This window comes from Mustela nivalis (genome assembly GCF_964662115.1).
Source record: "Mustela nivalis genome assembly, chromosome: 1".
NCBI classification, from domain to species: domain Eukaryota; kingdom Metazoa; phylum Chordata; class Mammalia; order Carnivora; family Mustelidae; genus Mustela; species Mustela nivalis.
In genome coordinates, this window is record NC_139020.1 from 197563798 (window position 1) to 197589322 (window position 25525).

At 58.0% G+C, this 25525-nt stretch overlaps 2 protein-coding genes across 13 annotated transcripts; both read left to right on the plus strand.

The window, feature by feature from the left end:
* The first annotated feature begins 2268 nt into the window (after window positions 1-2268).
* On the plus strand, window positions 2269-14045 carry LAMB2 (laminin subunit beta 2). The gene is made up of 33 exons (XM_082703314.1): window positions 2269-2376; window positions 2464-2549; window positions 2665-2837; window positions 2927-3062; window positions 3144-3217; window positions 3625-3813; window positions 3906-3969; window positions 4202-4404; window positions 4493-4613; window positions 4935-5123; window positions 5342-5521; window positions 5642-5754; window positions 6026-6105; window positions 6195-6327; window positions 6510-6668; window positions 6746-6873; window positions 8584-8716; window positions 8898-9090; window positions 9171-9314; window positions 9536-9767; window positions 9851-10014; window positions 10094-10318; window positions 10407-10624; window positions 10736-10832; window positions 10918-11290; window positions 11384-11568; window positions 11807-12048; window positions 12126-12474; window positions 12783-12990; window positions 13068-13209; window positions 13293-13469; window positions 13561-13720; window positions 13801-14045. Exons 2-33 carry the CDS (start codon window positions 2465-2467, stop codon window positions 13935-13937), a joined length of 5406 nt encoding a protein of 1801 aa, XP_082559440.1. The 5' UTR covers window positions 2269-2376; window position 2464; the 3' UTR covers window positions 13938-14045.
* A 138-nt stretch (window positions 14046-14183) lies between these two features.
* USP19 (ubiquitin specific peptidase 19) lies at window positions 14184-25318 on the plus strand. Of its 12 annotated transcripts, none has more exons than XM_082727601.1 (27): window positions 14184-14401; window positions 15895-16154; window positions 16416-16451; window positions 16628-16756; window positions 16843-16976; window positions 17049-17351; window positions 17464-17680; window positions 17810-17966; window positions 18077-18148; window positions 18264-18379; window positions 18482-18702; window positions 18793-18988; window positions 19073-19206; window positions 19315-19473; window positions 19558-19668; window positions 20156-20266; window positions 20346-20447; window positions 21386-21526; window positions 21619-21737; window positions 21981-22118; window positions 22204-22517; window positions 22631-22741; window positions 22830-23046; window positions 23132-23284; window positions 23380-23540; window positions 23622-23800; window positions 24808-25318. In XM_082727601.1, exons 2-27 carry the CDS (start codon window positions 16031-16033, stop codon window positions 25033-25035), a joined length of 4083 nt encoding a protein of 1360 aa, XP_082583727.1. In that variant the 5' UTR covers window positions 14184-14401; window positions 15895-16030; the 3' UTR covers window positions 25036-25318. The 12 variants fall into 12 exon arrangements, with proteins under 12 accessions (XP_082583727.1, XP_082583722.1, XP_082583724.1 ...); XM_082727596.1 differs by having other exon boundaries at window positions 14189-14401; window positions 17464-17686; XM_082727598.1 differs by having other exon boundaries at window positions 14195-14401; window positions 17464-17623; window positions 18488-18702.
* The last annotated feature ends 207 nt before the right edge of the window (window positions 25319-25525 follow it).

Below are 25525 nucleotides of genomic sequence, written 5' to 3' on the forward strand. Positions count from 1 at the left end.
CGCCCCCTGAGATCCTTAAGCCACTGTGATACTGTGGCGCTACTAAGTACAGAGACCATGAAAGTGCCCTACTTAGTTGCTACCCTGCTGTGACCTCCCAGTGATCCTTTGACCTTTGCCCCTGGTTGGCAGGGCACCTGGCCCAGATGACACTGGTAGTGGAGATGACCCCAGTCCTGGGGGATCTGTCCAGTGCAGCTGTGGCTTGCAGGACCCTTTTAGGCCAGAGTCAACGGCTGGCCCAGGAGACAGTTTCATGCCTTGGGGGCCTGGGCAAGTGAGATGGGTACATGGGGCATTGAGGTCTCACAGGTGGGATTTAGGGTGGGACTGGGCTCTGCTGGGCTGAGGCAGGGTCTCAGCTCTAAAACAGCCTACCCTGCATCCCCCACCTCAAGAACCTTAGGTAGCAATATGCCTAAGACAGTAGGATCTAGGTGGGGTAGGTTTCAGGTTGAGTCCTGCTCTGAGTTGCAGGTGGCCCTACTAGGCATGGCAGAGTTGCAGAAGGGCACAGATATATAGCCTGGTGGCCCCGGGGCAGGCCTCAGGAGATCGGGCCCAGCAGGCACGAGCAGAGGTCCAAGAGCTGCTGAAGTGGGCGCAGAACAGCTGGAACCAGCCAGAAGGTAATGGATGGGTCACAGTGGGGTGGCAATAGGATGGGATAAGGGTCAGATGGGAGGGTCAGAGTCAGAACGGGGTTGGTGTGGGAGGGTCAGGGCTGGGGTCAAAGTTCAGAACAGGGATAGAATTTTGACTAGGGTTAGAACTCATTTAGGGCTGGGGTCAGAGGTAAGGTCATGACAGAATTGAGGACCAGGGTCAGGGAGTAGGGCCAAAGATCAGAGAGTGGCTCACAGGACCTGATCCTCAGTGTTGGAGCACCCCTTGGTGCAGAATGAACAGACAGAGGGCAAGAAGGTGGCCACCCCGTGGGCCCTGGAGCAGTGGGCAGCAGAGCTGCTGAGCACAGGCGGCTATGGGCAAATGTGTATGCCACCTGCTGACTGTGGTCTGTGGATGCCATGCCAGTAAGAGAGACTCTGGGAGTGATTGACCCAAGAATCTCCTGACCTTGGACCAAGGACCCCACTGAGTGCCCGTTGACTCTAAGTAACTCCCCATGGGACCCCATGATATCCTCCAGTGATCCTCTGTCCTTGAGAAACCAGATATCCTGTAAAACTTGACAGAGGCCATCTAGTGCCTTTGAACCTGGTAGATCCTTTCCTGAGTGATCTAAAATTCTGAGTCACCTCTAGTATCCCTCAGACCCTCAGGTTGACTACAAGAACCCCGGGGTTACTGGACACCCCTACTCCAGATAACAGGAATAACTCTCAGAGACCCTTAAAGTCCAGTAGTCTGACTGCTGACCTGCTCGAGAGACTTCTTGAGAAACCTGGTGATTCCCCAGAAGAAACCCCAGCTTTCTACCCTGGTCACGCAGCTCTGGCTACTCTCCACCTGGCCCCAGACAGAGTGGGCACAGCTGTGGGAGCTCAGATCCACTAGGCCCTGGCCCTACAGACCTGTGGAGTCCGTGGTCACCGCCTGTGGTCCCAGGGGCCAGGGTGGGGCACTAGCTTGCAGTTCGCATTCCAGGCCTGGGCTCTGGCCTCCCGGTAGTCCGGAAGATATGGAGTGGATACTTAGCCATAAGATCTGGATTCACTCACTGTCCGTCGTTGACGGCCCCGCACCCACCTTCAAGCTGGGAAACGGAGACAGCACTTCCTGTGCCTACTCGTTGTAGTGATTAAGGGAGATGGAGAGCCCAGGAGCCGTGACTTGGGCAGGGGATAGCCTTTCTCCGTCTTTCCTCCTACCCCCATCTTGTCCTGTTGCTCGGTCCAGGCCAACCTAAAATTTCCCACATCCTTAAATAGAGGAGCTTGATGTCTCTGTGTGTGCCTTCTCACCTCCCTGCTTATGCTGGAACCCCGGGACTGAGCAACCTCATTGATGGTGACATCCACAGCTCCTACAATGCTAGGGACAAAAGCTGTGTTCCATGGACCATTTGAAGTCTCAGATCAGTCTCCTTTCCTTTGCTCGTGCCACACCCCCTCCCTGCTGCACCCCCATACTGTGGTGGCCTAAAGCCAACCCCCTTTCCCTTGTTCTGCACAGGCCTGGACAAGGGAGCGCAATAAAGATTTGCAGGGGAGCTTGCCTGTGTCTAGAATGAGGGTTGTTTCTGGAGAGGTGGGAGGGGAACCTCCACATGGTATTACACTCCTGCCGAAGATCCACTCCATGCTTTCCTTCTTGCCATGCTTCTCAACTTTGCTCAAAGTCGCAGGACTCTTCTAGTGGAGGGGCGGCCAGCCGGAGGATTGAGTGGGAAATCAGCGGAGTTACGGGGGCAGGGTCTGCAGGGAACCCCAAGGGAGGGGGAAGGTGGGCACAGGCTCCAGACCTCTTATCACCCCTCATCTGGATTCCCCTCCTCTTCAGGATGGAGCGGGCCTCAGGGGACCAAGGGAGGGACCTGCGGGGACAGCCTGGGCCCTGGGCGCTTCGACTGGGCCTACTGCTGAGTGGTGAGAGGGCCTGAAAAGGCCTGGGATTTGTGGGATGTGATGGTGGGTCCTGGGGAGCCAGCCCTGGGGCTGCTGTTTGGGAGCGCAGCAGAACTGGCTGACCCACTGTTCCCAGTGCTGGCCACCGCCCTGGCCCAGGCCCTCGTCCCGGATGTGCCAGCCTGTTCCAGGGGAAGCTGCTACCCTGCCACAGGTGACCTGCTAGTGGGCCGTGCTGACAGACTGACTGCCTCCTCCACCTGTGGCTTACATGGCCCCCAACCCTACTGCATCGTTAGTCACCTGCAGGTGAGGCTGGGTGGGATGAGGGTCTTGGGGGAGGGGGTGCTGGCACTGCCTGAAACACTGACCCTGACCTTGACTCTGACCCAACCCAGGATGAGAAGAAGTGCTTCCTGTGTGACTCCCGGCGCCCCTTCTCTGCTAGAGACAACCCAAACAGCCATCGAATCCAGAATGTAGTTACCAGCTTTGCACCACAGCGCCGGACAGCCTGGTGGCAGTCAGAGAATGGTGAGGTCGTGGGCAGGGCATGGGGTGAGCAGGGTTGCCCACCTGTAGCCTCAAGTCCCTGACCTCCAACTCCTGCCCCAGGTGTCCCCGTGGTCACCATCCAGCTGGACTTGGAGGCTGAGTTTCATTTCACGCACCTCATTATGACCTTCAAGGTGCCCGCATGTCTGGGAGCCTGCTTGAATCACCCTGCTTGGCTCCCCATTGCCCCTGAACAGAGTCCCAGCTCCTTAGCCCAGCCCCATTGAGCTCATATGCTGTGTTCTGGCTGCATGGGAAGTTCCTTCATCTCCCACACCTTCTGTTGCCTTCTGACTCCAGGCCTTTCCCATGCTGCCCCAAACTGAGGCTGGATTAGGTGCTGCCTCCCTGGGCCCTATGACCCCGAGCCTTCCCCCAAGCAGTGGCTACCCTTCCTGATTATTGCTTGGCTTCCAGCGGTCACCCCCACCTGCCTGTGAGCTGCTTAGGGGCAAGCCCCAGCTGGGAGCCGGGCTTTCTTGATGGGCCTGGGCTGGACTGGAGTCCTGATACTCACTGATCAGCCATGCACCCCACCCAGACATTTCGTCCTGCTGCCATGCTGGTGGAGCGCTCAGCTGACTTTGGACGCACCTGGCATGTCTATCGATATTTTTCCTATGACTGTGGGGCTGACTTTCCAGGAGTCCCACTGGCCCCCCCACGGCACTGGGATGACATAGTGTGTGAGTCCCGCTACTCAGAGATTGAGCCATCTACTGAAGGCGAGGTGAGAGCTGGGATATGACATGGGGCAGGAAAATGGGGGATGATGGGCCTGAAGCAAGGTCCAGTGTCTCTAATGGCTCCTTGTCCCTTCAGGTCATTTATCGTGTGCTAGATCCCGCCATCCCTATCCCAGACCCATATAGCCCACGGATCCAGAGTGAGTATTCCTCTCTTTGAGCCTGGCACAGTCCCAGTGTCCAACTGCTATTTGGGACCTCAGTAGCTATTTTGGGTGCTTCTTAGGGCAGGTGCCAAGTCCAATTTAGCTCAGATAGCAGTAGACAGGAGGTCTCCCAAGGTGACCTTGGCAGCTGCAACCCCTGAGTGGGCATGGGGCAACAAGAGCCTTCCTGGCCAACTGGTTCCCTATCCTTTCCCCCTCCACTTAGACCTGCTGAAGATCACCAACCTACGGGTGAACCTGACACGGCTGCACACACTGGGGGACAACCTGCTTGACCCACGGCGGGAGATCCGTGAGAAATACTATTACGCCCTCTACGAGCTGGTTGTGCGTGGCAACTGCTTCTGTTATGGACATGCCTCGCAGTGTGCACCCGCCCCAGGAGCACCAGCCCATGCTGAGGGCATGGTGAGGGACTTCAGTTGGCTGGAATAGGGCTGGGAGCAACGACAGGCCTGGCTGGACAGTGCTGACCACTTGCCTGCCCGCCTCCTAGGTTCATGGGGCCTGCGTCTGCAAACACAACACTCGTGGCCTCAACTGTGAGCAGTGTCAGGATTTCTATCATGACTTGCCCTGGCGTCCAGCTGAGGATGGCCACAGTCATGCCTGCAGGAGTAAGTGAGATCCTGGCACCTGCCTGCTGTGGTCTGGCTGTGCTGTGGGTAGAACTTAGAACTGGGTGGTCAAGCGTCTAACACCCAGGCTATGTCTGAAGGGTATCCAGGCCTTGATGCTCCTAAGGACTCCCTTAACTCTCTTCTAGTTTACTCTGGTCAGGGGCTCAGTGTGATGCTGAAACCTTTAAGTACCTGAGCCCCCCACCCACAAATTCTGGCCTGCGGCAGGGACCTGCTGTGTCAGTGGGACCCTGAAACCCCTTATCCGCAGGACGTGGTCCCTCAACTGGCCTTTGTCCTGCCTTTCCCTTCCCCAAGAGTGTGAGTGCCATGGGCACTCCCACAGCTGCCACTTTGACATGGCCGCATACCTGGCGTCTGGCAACGTGAGTGGAGGCGTGTGTGATGGATGTCAGCACAATACAGCTGGGCGCCACTGTGAGCTCTGCCGACCCTTCTTCTACCGTGACCCAAGCAAGGACCTGCGGGACCCAGCTGTGTGCCGCTGTGAGGCTGGGGTTGGGCATGGGAGAGGGAAGGCTGAGTCTGGAATAGGAACTAGGAAGCCAGACTGCTGTCCAGGTTGCAGGGGCTTGTAGTCGGGGGGGGGGGGGGGGGGTGGAGGGTGGAGCCAAGCTGGGAATCCAGTGTCCGGGAGGCTTGGGAGATGGGTGGTGCTGGGCTAGTTGGGATAAGGGTCATCCTACATCTCTTTTTGCCCTCAGCCTGTGACTGTGACCCCATGGGTTCCCAAGACGGTGGTCGCTGTGATCCCCATGATGATCCTGCTATGGGGCTGGTTTCGGGCCAGTGTCGCTGCAAAGAACATGTGGTGGGCTCTCGCTGCCAGCAATGCCGTGACGGCTTCTTTGGGCTCAGTGCCAGTGACCCTGCAGGCTGCCGGCGTATGTGCTTCTTGCCCTAGCTCCTGTACTGACCTTAACCCTTGACTTCTTACTTTTGACCCAACTCAACAGCAGCACTGCCACAGCTCCCCAGAGTGTGATGGGTCTCCTTCCCTGCAGGGTGTCAGTGTGATGCACGGGGCACAGTGCCTGGGGTCACCTCCTGTGACCCCAACAGTGGAACCTGTTTCTGCAAGCGTCTAGTGACTGGACGTGGCTGTAATCGCTGCCTGGTATGACTGGAGGGGCTTGGGATTCTGGGGTCCTGCACTTATCCTCAGAGCACAGGGCAAGAGGGTGGTGTCTGTGTCCCACTGTGGGTGCCGAGACCTTAGGGTCCATTCCTGGCTGAGAGGCGTCAGGTCTGGGAGGTGAAGGGTGGGAGCCATGGTCTAGGGACTGTGTGTTCACCAAGGGGTGGTAGAGGCTGACAGCTGTCATTGGATTCCCGAATGGGTGGCGAAGGGGTCTATTTCTAGCCCCCAGCATCCTCCTCTCCCCTAGCCTGGTCACTGGGGCCTGAGCCATGATCTGCTTGGCTGCCGTCCGTGTGATTGCGACGTGGGTGGTGCCTTGGATCCCCAGTGAGTGCCGTATAAGGGGTCCCAGGAGGGGTGGGAAAAGATCCTGGGCAGGATAAAGGGCCCTTCTTGAGTAACTCTGGGCTTCCCAGGTGCAATGAGGCCACAGGTCAGTGCCGCTGTCGCCAGCACATGGTGGGGCGACGCTGTGAGCAGGTGCAGCCTGGCTACTTCCGGCCCTTCCTGGACCACCTAACTTGGGAGGCCGAGGACACCCAAGGGCAGGTAGGAGACCACGTTGTGGGGCAGGGCTTGGATTGGAGAGGTGGCGTTATGGGTGGTACTTTGTCTGGGCAGGGTGTCTAGCCTTGGATAGGGCCTCAGCTGAAGAGCTGGGTGTGAGGACAGGCTGTGGCCGAAGAGATGGTTCTTACCTGAGCACCCACACTGAGCTGCGCCCCTCACAGATGGTTGACGTGGTGGAGCGCTTGGCGACCCCTAGTGGGACTCCATCCTGGACAGGCCGGGGCTTTGTTAGGCTGCAGGAAGGTCAGACGCTGGAGTTCCTGGTCACCTCTGTGCCGAGAGCCATGGACTACGACCTGCTGCTGCGCTTGGAGCCCCAGGTCAGACCCTCTGAAACCTAACCCTGAGCCAAACCTCTGGGTCTGGTAGCATTTCCTTCATCATCCCCTCCCCCCAGGTCCCTGAGCAATGGGCAGAGATGGAAGTGACCGTGCAGCGCCCAGGGCCTGTGTCTGCCCACAGCCCGTGTGGGCATGTGCTGCCCAAGGATGACCACATCCCAGGGACTCTGCGACCAGAAACCCGGTGAGGATACTAATGGTAGCATTTGTTGCAGTGGAGGGTTGTGGGCCAGCCATAATTCCCTGAAGGGCACTTGGAAGATGCTGCTGCTCATTCATCTGTCCCTTGCTTCAAGTGCTTTCTCCTGAATGCTGTCTTCCAGGTGCTGTTAGGAATGGCACAGGTCAGAAGAAGGAGTAGAACAAGGCTTGCTCTCTTAGGGGTCTAAGTTCCAGAGGCCTGTGGCTGGAATTAATGGGAAGCCATTCAGTGTCACTACAGGGAATGCCCACAGGGGAAGGGAAGGCATCAGAGCCTTCTGAGCAGGGATGTGACTGGTCTGATGATTGTTTCCTTACATTTTGGGTTGTATTTGTTTCATGTACCTTTTTTTATCACCTTTTTTCACATTTTATTATGTAAGTATTCAAACAATACACAGAAGTGGAGAGAACAGCATATGATGGACCGTATCCATTATAGACATCTTTTCAATTGAGATTTAACAAAGATCCGTCTACTTGCTGAATGGAAAATAGACTTAAAGGTGGAGGTTGTTCAGTTAGCTGAGTGACAGTGGGTTGGCCAGAGGTTTAGTGGCAATTGTGGCAAGATGAAGGTTCCAGAGGGTTCCAGCGGCAGAGCTGATGGCTTAGACATATAGGCAAGGGAGAGAAAGTGGAAAGATAACTCTAGCATTTTGGTCTTGTTCATCTGGGTGACGATTGACCCCCTTTACTGGATAGAGACATAGGGAGAAGCAGTTCCAAGGTACTTAGGGATGAAGGAAAAGTCCAGTGGGTGGGTGGATTTCTGTGTCTGGAATTACTGGGAGGTCTCAAGTTGGAGATATAAATTTGGGACTTGTCACTAAAGGGATAGGTCTAAATGAAATGACCAGAGAAAGGAAGGAGGACCAGAACCAAGCTTTGGGGTGTTTGAGACCAGTAGAGGAGGAGCTGGGGGTGAGGGAAAATCAGGAGTATGGACAGGATTCCAGAAGGGAGAGAAGAGTGTCTCAGGAAGAAGGATGCCTTGCTTTCATGACATGTCGCTAAATGCTGGAGGAGATGGAAACAGAGAAGAGGCAGCTGGGTTTGGCCTCATGGTGGTCAATGGTGAGCTTGGTACAGGCTGTCCCCTTGGCATGTTGGCACAGAAACCCCATTGGCATGGGAGGCTAGAATGGAGGTAGTGACCACAGTCTAGTTTTAGGAATCTCTTGGGAAGGAAAGCAAAGACAAAGTAACAGCTAAGGGAGACTCGGGGATTGAGGGAAGATGTTTTCAAGGGCAATAAAAGAACCCTAGCATGGGTTTGCAGGAGGATGAGAATGGCCTAGGAAAGGCAAGGCCAGGTGGCAGAGGGGGGACAATGTAGTGTTGATGAAGAAGAGCAGAGGTTGGAGGTCAAGGTTGGAGGAAGGACGAGGAGGCCATTGAATAAAAATTGGCAGGTATTTTTGCTGGGAAAATGCTGTGTGGGTTGCAGGGTTGTAGGGAGTGTTTTCAGAGATGGGTCTGCACAGGTGTAGGACTCTGGCGAGGCAGGTTTATGGGAATCTTCTGTATGAATTCTCTGTCAGTCTGTCCAGCTGTCTGTCAGCATGACCCAGCCTTACCTGATGTCTTTCTTGGCCAGTGAGTTGGCTGCTGGTGTGTGGGCTGGGGAGGCCTAGGCTGGTGGGAATAGGGACCCTGGGTGAACCCCATACCTGTCTTTTTCTCCCCCCAGGTATATGGTGTTTCCCAGACCTGTCTGCCTTGAGCCTGGCATGTCTTACAAAGTACATCTGAAGCTGGTGCGAACAGGGGGAGGCGCCCAGATGGATGCTCCCTACTCTGGACCCAGCCTCCTCATTGACTCGGTGAATAGCTCCTTTTCCCATGCTGACCAAGAAGGCAGGGTCTGTGGGATGGGACCTGTAGCAGCGGCTGGACAGGAGGGGCCCGTGATGGAAGAGACAGGCCCGGGGGGGTGCTCATTGCTCTGGCAGTGCCAATAGAGTCCTGGGTCTGGGCCTCACTCTTCCTTGCTCATCGCTTTAGCTGGTGCTGCTGCCCCGTGTCCTGGTGCTAGAGATGTTTAGTGGGGGGGACGCCGAGGCTCTGGAGCGCCGTGCCACCTTTGAACGCTACCGCTGCCATGAGGAGGGGCTGGTGCCCAGTAAGACCCCTCCCTCTGAGGCCTGCGCCCCCCTCCTCATCAGCCTGTCCGCCATCCTCTACAACGGTGCCTTGCGTGAGTGTCTGTGCTGTGGGCTGGTGGGGGCAGAGGTGTGGGGCCCCAGCCTGACTTGACCCTCTCCCCCTGCCCCACAGCCTGTCAGTGTGACCCTCAGGGCTCCCTAAGTTCTGAGTGTGACCCCCACGGCGGCCAGTGCCTGTGTAAGCCTGCGGTGGTGGGGCGCCGCTGTGATGTCTGTGCCCCTGGCTTCTACGGCTTTGGCCCCACAGGCTGTCAAGGTACTTGCCTGCCTTTCTTCCCTCTTATTCTCTCTCCTCGCCACAACTGGCTTCCTCCCTCCCTCCCACCATGCTTCTTTCTTTCTCTGACTCTGCCTTAGGCCCCACACTGCCAGCACTGGGGCACTGGAAGTTCTCTTTGATTCCCCGACTTTCCTACCCTAACCCCACCTAGATTCCCTCAGACCCCTTCCCTGGCTCAGCCTCTGCCTTGCCCCCAGCCTGCCAGTGCAGTTCCGAGGGGGCACTCAGTGGCCTGTGTGAAGGGACCAGTGGGCAGTGCCCCTGCCGAACTGGGGCCTTCGGGCTTCGCTGCGATCGCTGCCAGCGTGGCCAGTGGGGATTTCCTAGCTGCCAGCCATGTGTCTGCAACGGGCACGCAGACGAGTGTGACACCCGCACAGGCGCTTGCCTGGGCTGCCGTGATCACACCGGGGGTGAGCACTGTGAAAGGTGAGCCTGGAGCAACTAGGAGTGGGTGGGTGGGTGGGAAGGCAGCTCCGGGATCACATCTCTCTTCCTGTCACTCCCTGAAGGTGCATTGCTGGCTTCCATGGGGACCCACGGCTCCCATATGGAGGCCAGTGCCGGCCCTGTCCCTGCCCTGAAGGCCCTGGGAGCCGGAGGCACTTTGCTACTTCCTGCCATCGGGATGGGTACTCCCAGCAGATCGTGTGCCACTGTAGGGCAGGCTACACAGGTGAGTAGATAAGGTGCAGGTGTGGGGTCAGGGTGGGGCAGCTGAACTGAACACTCATGCCTTCCCCAACTGTGGGCAGGGCCGCGGTGTGATGCTTGTGCCCCTGGGTACTTTGGGGACCCGTCAAGGCCGGGTGGCCAGTGCCAGCCATGTGAGTGCAGTGGGAACATTGACCCCACGGACCCTGATGCCTGTGACCCCCGCACGGGACAATGCCTGCGCTGCTTACACCACACAGAAGGGCCCCACTGTGCCCACTGCAAGCCTGGCTTCCATGGGCAGGCTGCCCGACAGAGCTGTCACCGTGAGTGTGGGATCGGGAAGGGATTGGGGGGAGGGGATCAGAGTCTGCTGTGCGGGCTCCCCTTGATTAATGTGCTTGACCGGCACAGGCTGCGTCTGCAACTTGCTGGGTACAGATCCCCAGCATTGCCCATCCACTGACCGCTGCAACTGTGACCCAAGCAGTGGGCAGTGCCCATGCCTCCCCAATGTCCAGGGCCCTAGCTGTGACCGCTGTGCCCCCAACTTCTGGAACCTTACCAGCGGCCGTGGCTGTCAGCCCTGTGCCTGCCACCCAAGCCGAGCCAGAGGCCCCACCTGCAATGAGGTAAAGGACCCTGCTGTGGATCTCTGGGTGGGTGGGGCTAGCTGTCTGTCTCCAGTCTGAAGAGCTTAGCCTCTGATGGAGGCGCTGACCTCTGCCCTGTTCCCACTCTAGTTCACAGGGCAGTGCCACTGCCGTGCTGGCTTTGGTGGGCGAACTTGTTCTGAGTGCCAGGAGCTCCACTGGGGAGACCCTGGGTTGCAGTGCCGTGGTAAGCCAACAGGGCCAGGGTGGCTAGGGGGCTTCCCGGGATGCTCTACTGGCACCCTAACTCTGTGATTTGCCCTTTCCTGCAGCCTGTGACTGTGACCCTCGTGGAATAGACACACCTCAGTGTCACCGCTCCACAGGGCACTGCAGCTGCCGCCCAGGCGTGTCAGGCGTGCGCTGTGACCAGTGTGCCCGAGGCTTCTCAGGAGTCTTTCCTGCTTGCTACCCATGCCACGCATGCTTTGGGGACTGGGACCGAGTGGTCCAGGATTTGGCTGCCCGTACACGGCGTCTGGAACAGCGGGCACAGGAGCTGCAGCAGACGGGTGTGCTGGGCGCCTTTGAAAGCAGCTTCTGGCACATACAGGAGAAGCTGGGGACTGTGCAGGGGATTGTGGGTGCCCGCAACGCCTCAGCTGCATCCACTGCACAGCTCATGGAGTCTACAGAGGAGCTGCGGTGCGGATGGGCCTGAGGATATGTGGAGGGATGGGGTAGAGACCCAATGGACCAGGGCCTAAGCTTCTCTAAACACCACCCCCACTGGCACAGGCGTGAAATTGGAGAGGCCACTGAGCACCTGACCCGGCTGGAGGCAAAACTGACAGATGTGCAGGATGAGAACTTCAATGCCAACCATGCACTAAGCAGTCTGGAGCGAGATGGGCTTGCACTTAATCTCACACTGCGGCAGCTGGATCAGCATCTAGACCTGCTCAAGCATTCAAACTTCCTGGGTGAGCTGTCGGCCAGCTTGGCAGGTGGACCAGGGTTGGGCTATCTTTTTTTTTTTTTTTTGAGAGTGAGAGAGAGAGAAATCTTAAGCAGTTTCCACGCCCAGCACAGAGCCCAACATGGGGCTTGATCTCACGACCCTGAAATCATGACCTGAGCCAAAATCAAGAGTTGGATGCTTAACCCAGGCACCCCGGGTTAGGTGATCTTTAGCTGACTGCCAGCCTCTGCCTACTATAGGTGCCTATGACAGCATCCGCCACGCCCACAGTCTGTCTGCAGAGGCAGAACATCGTGCCAACACATCGGCCTTGACAGTGCCCAGCCCTGTGAGCAACTCAGCAGATACCAGGCACCGGACAGAGGAGCTAATGACTGCCCAGAGAGAGGACTTCAACCGCAAACACATGGCCAACCAGAGGGCACTAGGCGAGCTCTCTGCCCGTACCCATTCCCTGAGCTTGACAGCCATAAATGAACTGGTAAGGCACAGCATGGGGTGGGACTTGTGGCTGTGGCTGTTCCTTCTGCAGGGCCCTGACTTTTCTGTGCCTGGCAGGTGTGTGGACCCCCGGGGGATGCACCCTGTGCTACAAGCCCTTGTGGGGGTGCCGGCTGTCTGGACGAGGACGGGCAGCCCCGCTGTGGGGGCCTCGGCTGCAATGGGGCAGTAGCCATGGCGGACCTGGCACTGGGCCGGGCCAGGCACACACAGGCAGAGTTGCAGCGGGCACTGGCAGAAGGTGGTGGCATCCTCAGCCAGGTGGCTGAGACCCGTCGGCGGGCAGGCGAGGCACAGCAGCGGGCCCAGGCAGCCCTGGACAAGGCTAATGCTTCCAGGGGACAGGTGGAGAAGGCCAACCAAGAACTTCGGGAACTTATCCAGAATGTGAAGGACTTCCTTAGCCGTGAGCCTCCCGTGTAGCCCAGGCCATGTGGTTGTTTTCCCTGTGTCTGTGTTCATACTTGTGTCTGTGGGTTCATACTTGGGTCAGGGCCTGCACTGGACCTGTGTTTATCACCCCATGTCTAGTCCCTCAACCTTTGCCTATGTGGTCCCAAAATCAATGACCCCAAGCCTGTGCCCACTTATAGTTCCATCACTGTGCCTATTAACAAACCCACATTCCATGTGTGGTCCCATGCCCCAAGATTGTATCCGATGCCTGTGTTCGAGAATCTGTGTGTGCCTAAGGCCTTGCCTGTGTCCCCATAGAGGAGGGGGCTGATCCCGATAGCATTGAGATGGTGGCCACACGAGTGCTAGAGCTCTCCATCCCAGCATCACCTGAGCAGATTCAGCACCTGGCAGGAGCGATTGCAGAGAGAGTCCGGAGCCTGGCGGATGTGGACACAATCCTGGCCCGTACTGTGGGAGATGTGCGTCGGGCAGAGCAGCTACTACAAGATGCACGGCGGGCAAGGTCTGATCGTGACCCTGGCCCCTATCCTTGACACCTGGTCCTGATACTTACAGGCCCTAATTCCCTCTCTTCCTCAGGAGCCGGGCTGAGGGTGAGAAACAGAAGGCAGAAACTGTACAGGCAGCACTGGAGGAAGCCCAGAGGGCACAGGGTGCTGCTCAGGGTGCCATTCAGGGGGCAGTAGTTGACACACAGGACACCGAGCGAACCCTGCACCAGGTGTGGTCTCTCTGGGATATCATGGGAAAAGATTAAGGGCATGCACCCATAGACCTGTTTAACCCTGTGTCCACCCATGACAGGTGCAGGAGAAGGTGGCAGGTGCGGAGCAGGCACTGAGCTCTGCAGGCGAGCGGGCTCAGCAGTTGGATGGTCTCCTGGAGGCTCTGAAATTGAAACGAGCAGGGAATAGCCTGGCAGCCTCTAGCGCTGAAGAAACAGCAGGCAATGCCCAGGGTCGTGCCCGGAAAGCTGAGCAGGTGGGTTGAGGCAGAGCCAGCTGGTGGGGGTTGGGCTAGAGGCTGGGCCTTCACTGTGCCACCGCACTGACTTTGCCGTCTCTATCTGCAGCTGCTGCAGGGCCCAGTGGGCGACCAGTACCAGACGGTGAAGGCCTTGGCTGAGCGCAAGGCCCAGGGTGTGCTGGCTGCGCAGGAGCGGGCAGAGCAGCTTCGGGATGAGGCCCGAGGCTTGTTGCAGGCTGCTCAGGACAAGCTGCAACGGTTGCAAGGTGAGGACTGGGGTGGGTGGAACTCCAGAGGTGTGGGTCCGTGGGCGAAGGACCCTTCAGCTGAGACCTGACCCTTCTAGAGCTGGAAGGCACCTATGAGGAGAACGAGCGGGCCCTGGAAGGCAAAGCCGCCCAGCTGGATGGGCTGGAGGCCAGGATGCGTAGTGTGCTTCAAGCCATCAACCTGCAGGTCCAGATCTACAACACCTGCCAGTGATCCCTGCAGGATTCCTACCCCACCCCCGCAGCCCCGCCCCCGTTACTGTCTTTGCTTGGCGAAGTTCCCAGTCTGACCAGGCCCCCAATAAACCGCTGTGAATCCCCACTGTGTCGTCCGGACTCTGATTTGGGAAGGGGCGGGGTCTCTGGGCGGAACCTCAGGACGCCACCAGCTGGGCCAGGGCGAAGCCAAGGCACCGGAGCCCCGCCTCCTCCGTCCGGGCCCGCCCCGGAGCTACCCGCCGCCGCGTGCCCGCTCCCACCGGAAGTGCGTCACCAGCTAGGCGCTTAGCCACCCGCGGCCGTAACTAGAAGTCGAAACAAAACAAGCGGCTGAGGCGGCGGCGGCGGCGACGGGACGGGGGAGGGGCGCGCCGGAACCGGAACCGACCAGACGCCGGAACCGGAATCGAGAGCGGGTTGCCAGGGCCCTAAGAGGGCTGGCGGCGGCGGCCTCGCTCGGTGAGTGGGACGGGCCGCAACTGGCCTGTCTGGCTGGAGCCGGGGAGGCCGCGACGCGGGCCCCGGGCTGCCTGTTCAAGGTCACGGGCCGTGCCAGCCTCGAACCCTCGAGCCCCGCGGCGGGCCGGGCCCACTGATGCAGGCGGGGCCGTTACTCTACGCCCGGGGTTGGCCTCCTGACTCCGAGAGGGCTGGCGACGAGCGAGGGCGGCTTCCCGGAGGAGGTGGTGGCGGGCCCAGGGTTCGGAAGCTGGAGCTGAGTAGCAGCCCGGCCGGGGCGCTGGTCTCTAGTTAGTAACCCCCGCAGCAGTATAGGCCAGCATGGTCTCTAGAGAGGCCCTTTCTTGTCTCGGTGTCCACGGGAGAATGGGGAGGGACGCGACCTTAAGCTGAGGCCTGGTGCAAGGAAGTGGAGGATGTCCACTCCTCGGCTCTGGATCTGTCGTCATTAAAGATCCAGCCCACTAGTACCCCACAGAAGAATGTCCATCTCTGTCCCCGCCACATGTACACCTTGGGGAACACAAAGTAGTCACTTACTTGCTTTGCTGCCATCTCAGAGCAGGCTTGAGGCTGCCATGGGTCCTAGATTCATGGTTTATTCCCACCATTATCTCAATTTTGAGAACTTTATTTTGAATGGAAAAACAGTCCAGAATCTACTGGTGGGTTTGAGGGAAACTGGGTAGAAGGTCTCTAGCCTAGTGCTGATGAGTGAGTGGATCTAGGAAAGAAGGGGATGATGTCTGTTTCATTCTCAAACTGGTTGCCCCTCCTGGTTTGGCTCTGGGGCAGAGTTGCTGCTGAAAGGGTAGTGTGACAGCTAGATACCCTTTTCACCCCAGCTTTTGCAGGCCCTTCTCTGCTTGGGACAGCAGTGGGAAAGAAAAATCCCTGTTGGGATGTAGGAAGAAAAACCAAGCAGTGTATAGGAACAGGTTCAGGGGAGGGTGGGAGCCAGCAGGTGGCAGGTGGGACACCTTAACCCCAGGACCTTGCCTGGGCAGTGGTAGCACCTGGGCTGAGCCTGACTTCAGCCACAGAGCTTGCTCCCCTTGCTGCTCGCTTGTCTTTCTGCCTTCTTCCTCCACCTCCTACTTCTTGGGTGGTGACTAAGCAGCCAGTGAGAGTGTGGAAAAGTGAGCACCCTGCTCAGAGTGCCAGCCCTGTGGGCTGGAGCCATGGCTCCTCTCCAGATTGGTTGAGGAGCCTGGTTCCAGGCCATGGCTACCTTGACCTGGTGCCTCCTCAGTGAGGCTCCTATCTTTGTGGGCTATGGTAGGCTTCTAGGAGTCTCTGCCAGAAGATGTTGTTGCTACATAAATTGTTTATTCCTCCTTCAGAACAGTCTGAGAGCGTCCAGGGCTGCATTAGGTGGTGGAGAGATACTGCTCTGTAGTATCTTGGTTGTATTCTGGGTTGCTGAGCCCTGGGCTGTAACCAAGGTGCAAATTGTTGGGCCTTGATGGTGATCAGTGGTCCCTTCTCATTAGGCTGTCAGTTCCTTGTTGGAGAATTTGGCCACAAAGAGTTGCCAAGATAGCTGGGCCAGGAAGAAAGCGCCGTAGCCCTGACCCAGACGCCGTTGCCGACCCCGGGGCACTCTGGCTGTCGACCAAGCGGCTCAAGATGTCTGGCGGGGCCAGTGCCACGGGCCCAAGGAGAGGTCCCCCAGGATTGGAGGAGGCCACCAGTAAGAAGAAGCAGAAGGATCGAGCAAACCAGGAGAGCAAGGATGGAGATCCTAGGAGAGGTGATTGTGGCATTCCCAAGTGCTTGTGGTCTCCTTCTCCACCCTGTTGAGTATATAGATTAGGGGTTGTGAGGTGACATTTTTGCTCTTCCTCCTGTTTTGGTCTGATACTGAGAGAAGGACTCACAGCAGGCTGGGTAGAGCCTCAGCTTTAAGGTCTACATACCTGGGTGAGATCCTGAAGATGGTGTTCGGTGGGGTGCTGGGGTCTTGGAGGATGCCTCCCCATCATCATTTCCTGGTTCTTTTCTTTGTTGTCAGGGTCAGCGTCCTCTCGGGAAGAGCAGGCCAAAGAGGGTGAGTAATGAGTAGGCCTTTTGGGTGCAGGTGGTACAGTGCTAGGGATGAGGAGGGAGCACTGGGGCTATAGCCTTCATCTGGAGCAGCTCTGTTAGGGGTAGGTCTCTGGCAGCTGTTCACCCCCACAGGAGTTCATGGAGACCCTCATACTTTCACTGGCACACCCCCTACAGAGTTGTTGCTTGACTGGAGGCAGAGTGCCGATGAGGTGATTGTCAAGCTGCGTGTGGGAGCGGGTCCCCTGCGGCTGGAGGAAGTGGATGCTGCTTTCACAGACACAGACTGTGTGGTGCGGCTTCCAGGTGTGTCCATGTGCCCTGAGCCCAGCAATATATTTGAAGCCTCTGATCTCCCCCACCCCAGCTCACTGCCCTTCCTCTGTCTCCAGATGGTCGGCAGTGGGGTGGTGTCTTCTATGCTGAGATAGAAAGTTCTTGCACCAAAGTACAAGCCCGTAAAGGTGGTCTCCTGCAGTTGGCACTGCCCAAGAAGGTGCCTCTGCTCACATGGCCCTCTCTTCTGGTAAGTTCCACAGCAGAGTAGGGTAGGGATGCCAGCATGGTTGACAGGGCCTGACTGCTGTATCTTTGGTAGAAGAAACCTCTAGGGACCCAGGAGGCGGTACCAGGGCTGCGGTGCCAGGAGAATGGGCAGGAGCCATCTCCCATTGCCCTGGAGCCAGGTCCTGAGCCCCGTCGGGCTAAACAGGAAGCCCGGAACCAGAAGCGGGCCCAGGGCCGTGGTGAGGTAGGCGCAGGGGCTGGCCCCGGGGCCCAGGCAGGGCCCAGCGCCAAGAGGGCTGTGCATCTCCGAAGAGGGCCAGAGGGGGAAGGGTCCAGAGATGGGCCTGGACCCCGGGGTGATGCCCCCCCCTTCTTGGCTGAGACAGCCACCCAGGTGAGAGTGGGGTACCTGTGGGAGCTGGGAGATGGGAGGGTTGATAGACTGCAGTGGGGGGGCCACCTTCCAGACCTATAGCTGATCCTGCCCACAATCTTGCCGCAAATAGGCTGAAGCTGAGGAACAGCTCCGGGTACCACCACTGAATCCCCAGACCTGCCTCTTGGGCTCAGAGGAGAATCTAGTGCTCTTGGCAGGAGAGAAGACCGTGTCCACCAGGAATGATCCAGTCTCCCCAGCCATGACCCGGAGCAGAGACCCTGAGAAAGGTGACCGTTCCAAAGAGGAGATGGCAGTGGCAGCAGATGCTATAACCTTGGTGGATGGTAAAGGTGGGGCTGGGGGTGGGCAGGCAGAGCCCTGGTTGGGTTGCAAGGTTGGCGGGTGGATTGGGGATAGAACAGCAGTGGGCCAGAACCTGTCCTGGATAGTGCTAAGCTGTGGTCTCAATGTAGAGCCGGAGTCCATGGTGAACCTGGCATTCGTCAAGAATGACTCCTATGAGAAGGGGCCAGATTCAGTGGTGGTGCACGTGTACGTGAAAGAAATCCGCAGGGACACTTCTCGAGTACTCTTCCGCGAGCAGGACTTCACACTTATCTTCCAGACCAGGTGGGTGGGAGGGCAGGACACGGGACACGGCACACTTCAGGCAGGACAGCGTATCTCATGCTCTTCTTCCCACCCTTCCTCTTGCCCTGTTCCCTGTTTTGCTTCGGCAGGGATGGAAACTTCCTGAGACTACACCCGGGCTGTGGGGCCCATACCATCTTCCGTTGGCAGGTGAAGCTCAGGTGGGTGGTTCTTGGCCCCAGTACTATGCCTGTCCCACCCTGGGCTCCGTCTCCCTGGCCCATCTAGCCCAACACCTACTCCACCTAAGTCCCTGAGTTCAGCCTTTCCCCACAGGAACCTGATTGAGCCCGAGCAGTGCACCTTCTGCTTCACGGCCTCTCGCATTGACATCTGTCTCCGTAAGCGGCAAAGTCAGCGCTGGGGGGGCCTGGAGGCCCCAGCTGCACGAGGTCTGCACACGAGCTCCCTTCATTGTCCAGCACGCAAAACCCGGACCCCTACCCCCTTCCACGTGCTGCTAACCACCAGCCCCCTCGTTCCCCCTTTTTAAGGTGCAGTGGGTGGTGCAAAGGTTGCCGTGCCGACAGGTCCAACCCCTCTGGATTCAGCCCCACCAGGAAGTGCCCCCCATCCCCTCACAGGCCAGGAGGAAGCTCGGGCAGTGGAGAAGGAAAAACCCAAGGCTCGTTCTGAGGACACGGGGCTGGATGGTGTGGCGGCCCGCACCCCCATGGAGCATGTAGCCCCAAAGCCAGAGCCACACCTAGCCTCTGTGAGAATCCTGGGGTGGGGAGGGGACAGCTAAGGTTAGAGGCTGGAGAGCCTCAGGGCTACTCTCTCATCCCCTTCCTTACTCCCACAGCCCAAGCCCACATGTATGGTGCCTCCAATGCCCCATAGCCCCGTGAGCGGAGATAGTGTGGAGGAAGAAGAGGAGGAAGAGAAGAAGGTGTGTCTGCCAGGCTTCACTGGCCTTGTCAATCTGGGCAACACCTGCTTCATGAACAGTGTCATTCAATCTCTGTCTAACACTCGGGAGCTCCGGGACTTCTTCCACGGTGAGAGCAGGGCCAGGAGCCCCGCGCCGCGGGCAGAGGGGATACCTTTCCCTGCTCACACTTCTACTTGGCTGTTGTCCCTAGACCGCTCCTTTGAGGCTGAGATCAACTACAACAACCCACTGGGGACCGGTGGGCGTCTGGCAATTGGCTTTGCTGTACTGCTCCGGGCACTGTGGAAGGGCACCCACCATGCCTTCCAACCTTCCAAGTTGAAGGTGATCTGTGGCCACTTCCACCCTGGCTAGAGAGGGTGGGGAAGGCTCGCCAGCTGGGTACATGGTGGGTGTTGGGGCTCCATGCTCACACTTGGCCCCCGCATCCAGGCCATTGTGGCGAGCAAGGCCAGCCAGTTCACAGGCTATGCGCAGCACGACGCCCAGGAGTTCATGGCTTTCTTGCTGGACGGGCTGCATGAAGACCTGAATCGCATTCAGAACAAGCCCTACACAGAGACCGTGGACTCGGATGGGCGGCCTGATGAGGTCAGGGTTGGGGCCAGAGGTGGGCATATCTCAGGCATATCCCAGGCCCCAGGTCTCCTTGATCTTCACCACTCTGCTCCTCAGGTGGTAGCTGAAGAAGCATGGCAGCGGCATAAGATGAGGAACGACTCTTTCATCGTAGACCTATTTCAGGGCCAGTATAAGTCGAAGCTGGTGTGCCCTGTGTGTGCCAAGGTGCGACAGGCTCCCCTGGAAAGCAGTCCCTAGCTTGCTGTAGCTAGCCTGGTCAAATTGGGGTTGAGGGTGTGTGCATCTTTAGGTGTCATTTGGGTAAAGGGGCTGATAGAGAGGCCTTCACCTTCTGCATGGGCTGCAGAGGTCAGGCTGGGTAGCTTTCCAACTGACACAAAAGGGGTGTTTGGGTTCAAAGACCAGCTCTAAGGTGGGGCGGGGGTGGGGGTAAGTTTGGAAAGACATGTGGGGTATGAGTGAGGGTCAGATTGATAAGTGGCAACGCTGAGCAAGGCCTCAGTTGCTGGAAAGAGGGAGTATTCTCTCCTGGTGGTCCTCCTGGTCTGTCTGGTATTCTCAAGCCTGAGCGTTTCCTGGTTGGCCCTAGGGCCCTGAGGACCATCTGAGTGCCTGGATTGGGCTCCCCAGACATAAGCATCCTGTGCCCCACTCCCGGTGCAGTCACCTAGTGCCACTTGTGCATCTGCAGGTCTCCATCACTTTTGACCCATTCCTCTACCTGCCGGTGCCCTTGCCACAGAAGCAGAAGGTTCTCCCCGTCTTCTATTTTGCCCGGGAGCCCCACAGCAAGCCCATTAAGGTGAGAAGTAAGCTCCTATTTCTGGGCGATCTCAAAGACCCTGGCCCACCTCCCCCATGGATTCTATTCTTGTTACCAGTTTCTGGTGAGCATCAGCAAGGAGAACTCCAGCGCAAGTGAAGTGTTGGACTCACTCTCTCAGAGTGTACACGTGAAGCCTGAGAACCTGCGTCTGGCTGAGGTACATCTGTCCTTCCCCAGGCCCTTAGGCATGTGGATATGTGTGGGTATCTAGGGTGCACAGACACGCGAGATGGTCGTTGGCATCTGTATGTGTACCCACAAACATGCGTGTGACTGCATGAAACCCATGGGTGTGCTAGGGCTTGAGGCATGAAGCCAAGCATTTGGGCTGTGCAACATAAGTGCCCTCAGGTCCCGAGGTTGCCATCATCGGAGTTTACTCCCCCCTTTTGTTGGGACCCTCAAGCACTTTTCCATTGTCATACAAGGAGCTGGAGCTGCGGGACTATCTTTCGAGCAGCTGTGGTTCTCCCTCTATCCCTCACATTACCCGGAATCTATCTCTATGCTAGTCTTTCCCAAAGGTTCGTAGCTTCCAGCCTGGAGGTACTCTTTTCTTTGGGGATAAAAGTGGGAAGGGGGGGGCGCCTGGGTGGCGCAGTCATTAAGTGTCTGCCTTTTGCTCAGGTCATGATCCCAGGGTGCTGGGATCAAGCCCTACATCGGGTTCCCTGTTTGGCAGAAAGCCTGCTTCTCCTTCTACTCTCCTCTCTCACTGTGTCTCTCTGTGTCAAATAAATAAAATCTTAAAAAAAAAAAAAGTGGGAAGGAGCCTCCTCTGATGTGGCCCCTCCACAACAGCCATGGGGCAGTCTCAGCAGGGCCCCACTAACTGACAGAGTGGAGGCCCACAGTGTGCAGTGCTGGGTTGGTTGCTGTCTATCCCAGTCCCGGCTTTCAGGCCCTCTGATGCACCAGGCTGCTTATTCTGTTGGGCTCTGAAGCTGGTGCCAGCGGAGGCATATGCTGCTTTGGGGCCACAGTCCCCACTCTGCTGTTCAGGCCCAAGTTCAGGGCCAAGTCTCCTTGTGCGCTGAGGCAGGGCTAGAGAAAGGACTCGTCCTCACATAGGATCTGTGTGTTCTCTGTCCCCAGGTGATTAAGAATCGTTTCCACCGTGTGTTCCTGCCCTCCCACTCATTGGACACTGTGTCCCCATCCGACACGCTCCTCTGCTTCGAGCTGCTATCCCCAGAGTTGGCTAAGGAGCGAGTGGTGGTGCTAGAGGTGCAGCAGGTAAGTGAGGACCAACCAGATGGCATGAGGGCCTATGGGAGAGGGATATTCTCACCCGAGCTGGCCTTGCTGAGCCAGACAACCCACCCTAGCGCCCCCAGGTGCCCAGCGTCCCCATCTCCAAGTGTGCAGCCTGCCAGCGGAAGCAGCAGTCAGAGGATGAGAAGCTGAAGCGCTGTACTCGGTGCTACCGTGTCGGCTACTGTAACCAGTGAGGACCCCCCTCGCCTCCCCCTCCCTGGCCCTCCTCTCCATGTTTCACTTGCCACCCTACCTCCTCTCCCCATAAAGGCACATGTTTTAAGCCTTTCACTTACCATTCTACTCTGCTGGGCTGGGGGGGGTGTCAGGGCGGGGCTGGCATACGCAGTTCCTAAGGCCAGAGGCTAATTGCCAGCCGTGAATCCTGGAAGGTGGGGCTCAGGCCCTGTTCTTAGTTCCCCCTTCCCTTCAGGCTCTGCCAGAAAACCCACTGGCCTGACCACAAGGGTCTCTGCCGCCCTGAGAACATTGGCTACCCATTTCTGGTCAGTGTACCTGCCTCACGTCTCACTTACGCTCGTCTTGCTCAGCTGCTAGAGGGGTACGCCCGGTAAGTGCTCAGGGATGGGATTAGGGTTGGGTGGTTGGAGGGTAGGCTTGTCAGGATTCTTACTCGCCTTGCTGCCTGTTGCCAGGTACTCTGTGAGTGTATTCCAGCCACCCTTCCAGCCTGGTCGCATGGCCTTGGAGTCCCAGGGCCCTAGCTGCACTACGTTGCTCTCCACTAGCTCCCTGGAGGCTGGGGACAGTGAGAGGGACCCGATTCAGCCGCCTGAGCTCCAGTTGGTGACCCCCGTGGCCGAGGGAGACACAGGGGTCCCACGGGCATGGGCAGCCCCTGACCGGGGCCCTGTGCCCAGCACCAGTGGAATTTCTTCAGAGGTGCTGGCCAGTGGGCCAGTTGAAGTTGGCTCCTTGCCTGCTGGTGAGAGGGTGTCTCGGCCCGAAGGTAAGAGTCTGCTAGAAGGCTCTGCACCCAGGGTGGGGGAGGTTGGGGGAAGCTTATTTAGGTCCTGGTAGGTAGAGGAGCTGTGATTGTTGTTTGTTTGTTTGTTTCCATAGCTGCCGTGCCCGGATATCAACACCCAAGTGAAGCCACAAATGCCCACACACCCCAGTTCTTCATCTATAAAATTGACGCATCTAACCGAGAGCAACGGTTGGAGGATAAAGGTGTCTGAGGCTGTGGGTAGGAGCCATGGGATGGGTTGGGTTGGCCGCTCTCCATAGTTACATGACCCCTCTCCCCACCCATCTCTAGGAGACTCCCCGCTGGAGCTAGGTGAGGACTGCAGCCTGGCTCTCGTCTGGCGCAACAATGAGCGCCTGCAGGAGTTTGTGTTGGTAGCCTCCAAGGAGCTGGAGTGTGCTGAGGACCCAGGCTCTGCTGGGGAGGCTGCCCGTGCTGGCCACTTCACTCTGGACCAGTGCCTGAACCTCTTCACCCGGCCCGAGGTGCTGGCACCCGAGGAGGCTTGGTGAGGATGGGGCGGCAGGCGGGTAGTGGGGCAGAGTGGAGTGGAGCTCTGCTGGGTCCTGACCCCCGCTCTTGTCCTCCATCAGGTACTGCCCACAGTGTAAACAACACCGAGAGGCCTCCAAGCAGCTGCTGCTGTGGCGCCTTCCTAACGTACTCATTGTGCAGCTCAAGCGCTTTTCCTTCCGGAGTTTCATCTGGCGTGACAAGATCAATGACTTGGTGGAGTTCCCCGTTCGGTGAGCGATGAGTTCTGGTGACTGAAATCAGGTTGTGGGGCGGGCGGCATCCTGGGTACCTGTTGACTGTCATCTTTCTCTGGCTGGGATCACAGGAACTTGGACCTGAGCAAGTTCTGCATCGGTCAGAAAGAGGAACAGCTGCCTAGCTATGACCTCTATGCTGTTATCAACCACTACGGAGGCATGATCGGCGGCCACTACACCGCCTGTGCACGCCTGCCCAATGACCGCAGCAGCCAGCGCAGCGACGTGGGTGAGGGCACACACAGCTAGCAGGATAGGTGGTAGCGGTGCTGGTTCAGGTTATGTTCACACTCTTCCCACCTCGCTGTAGGCTGGCGCTTGTTTGACGACAGCACGGTGACAACAGTAGACGAGAGCCAGGTCGTGACGCGTTATGCCTATGTACTCTTCTACCGCCGGCGGAACTCTCCTGTGGAGAGGCCCCCCAGGGCAGGTCACTCTGAGCACCACCCAGACCTGAGCCCTGCAGCTGAGGCTGCTGCCAGCCAGGTGAGGCATGGGAGAGGCTTTGCAGGCTAGGGAGTTCAGTTCACAGATGGGAGGGGGTGGGGCATAGCCTCTTCTCCCCTAGCCATCGGTCCCTGGAGTCTTGGAACCATGATCCTCTTACTTCAGAGTCTGGAGGAATCCCCATGCTGTAGTGACACTTACAAGGGCGCACACACACCAGCGCGTTGCTGTTGGCGTGCATGTAGGCACCCTCTTGGCACAGGCTGAGTAGCTGCTCTGAACCTCACTGGGTGAAGGGATGCTACAGTCCAACTGTACCCTACGCTTTCCCACTTCCCTCTGCACCTTCCTTACATGCCAGCCAGCCCACAGACCCTCACTTGTCATAATTCCTTTGTTCTGATGTACACTCAGGACAGGCCTTATCCAGGCTGGCCATGGGCTAGGGTGGCCACCACCCTCTCTGAGGTGAGCGTCTGTCCTTGCTGAGTCCTTGGGGTCTTCTACCCCTTACTGACATGGGGTGCCATAGGTCTGGTGGGTGGGTACAGCTGCATCTCTTTTCTGGACTGGTTTCTTCTTACTCTTCTCTCCTCTGAGCTCTCTCTGCTCAGATGCAGAGGAATCCTGATAGAAGACCATGGTCATAGTCTAACTGGACATGGGTGGGAGGGACCCAGATTACTTGGGTTGGCAGCTGTAACCTCCATGAGCTCCTCTGTGGCAGTCCCGTGCTAAAGAACTGACCAGCTAGCCATCTCCCCACTCCCCTGGCCAACCCAAATGGGAAGCTGCATGTCAATTGGGAAGCTTCTTGGGGGGCCCAAATGCTGTCAAGATTCGCCTGCCTCGGTGCTCTGTCTAGACAATCCTGCGAATGGCCCACGTGGCTCCCGCTTGCCCACTTCCCTTCGGCTTGACTTGGGTTGTGTAAGGGGTTAGTGCCAGTCACTTTGAGCGGGAATTCCGTGGCCAGGGGTCTTGGGGACACCGGGTCCCTCCCCACCCCTGCCCCAGGTGCTGATGGCCGTTTCCGCACACTGTAGGCTTCCCGGATTTGGCAGGAGCTGGAGGCCGAGGAGGAACCGGTACCCGAGGGGCCTGTGCCCCTGGGTCCCTGGGGGCCCCAAGACTGGGTGGGCCCCCCACCACGTGGCCCTACCACCCTAGATGAAGGCTGCCTCCGGTACTTTGTTCTGGGCACCGTGGCAGCTTTGGTGGCCCTCGTGCTCAACATGTTCTATCCTCTGGTATCCCAGAGTCGCTGGAGATGAGCTTGCCTGCAGGCAGCTGCTGTGAGCTGGCCCACCTGCCTGCCCACCAGGCAATGCCTGCCTCTGTGGTGGGGACCACCTCTGGGCTTGGGCCTCGGTGTGTGCATCTGGTGGGAGAGGGTGGGGAATTTGGCTCCTGCAGGGGCAGAGCATCCTAGGGTGGGTATCCGTTCAGTTGTCTGTCCGTGCGTCCTGCTGCTCTGACCCTTGGCCTGGGGCTTAGCCCTGCCCAAGCAGCTTCCTGTATTTAAAGTGTTAATAAAGTGAGACTGTTCAGGCCCGATCTTGTCTCTCTGTCTCAACGCCGCTGCTATCTGCGCCTGCCTTGGGACCCTCCCTTGGGTGCCCGGGCTCTGAGCCAGCACCCCCGGGATGCCAGGCAGTATACCGGGCAGCCCCCAACCCCTGTCCTCATATTCTGTTGCAGGGACTAGGCCCTGGCCAGGCCCCCGAGGTGGCCCCCACGCGGACAGCCCCTGAACGCTTCGCC

Bases quoted from the DNA above. Each gene is read 5' to 3' on its own strand.
- USP19 (XM_082727596.1), top strand. From the start codon at position 16,031: ATGTCTGGCGGGGCCAGTGCCACGGGCCCAAGGAGAGGTCCCCCAGGA. The intron at 19,669-20,155 runs GTGCGACAGGCT...GTGCATCTGCAG, and splicing joins TGTGCCCTGTGTGTGCCAAG to GTCTCCATCACTTTTGACCC. The intron at 20,448-21,385 runs GTACATCTGTCC...CTCTGTCCCCAG, and splicing joins AGAACCTGCGTCTGGCTGAG to GTGATTAAGAATCGTTTCCA.
- LAMB2 (XM_082703314.1), top strand. From the start codon at position 2,465: ATGGAGCGGGCCTCAGGGGACCAAGGGAGGGACCTGCGGGGACAGCCT. The intron at 4,405-4,492 runs GTGAGGGACTTC...CCCGCCTCCTAG, and splicing joins CAGCCCATGCTGAGGGCATG to GTTCATGGGGCCTGCGTCTG. The intron at 5,522-5,641 runs GTATGTGCTTCT...CCTTCCCTGCAG, and splicing joins TGACCCTGCAGGCTGCCGGC to GGTGTCAGTGTGATGCACGG.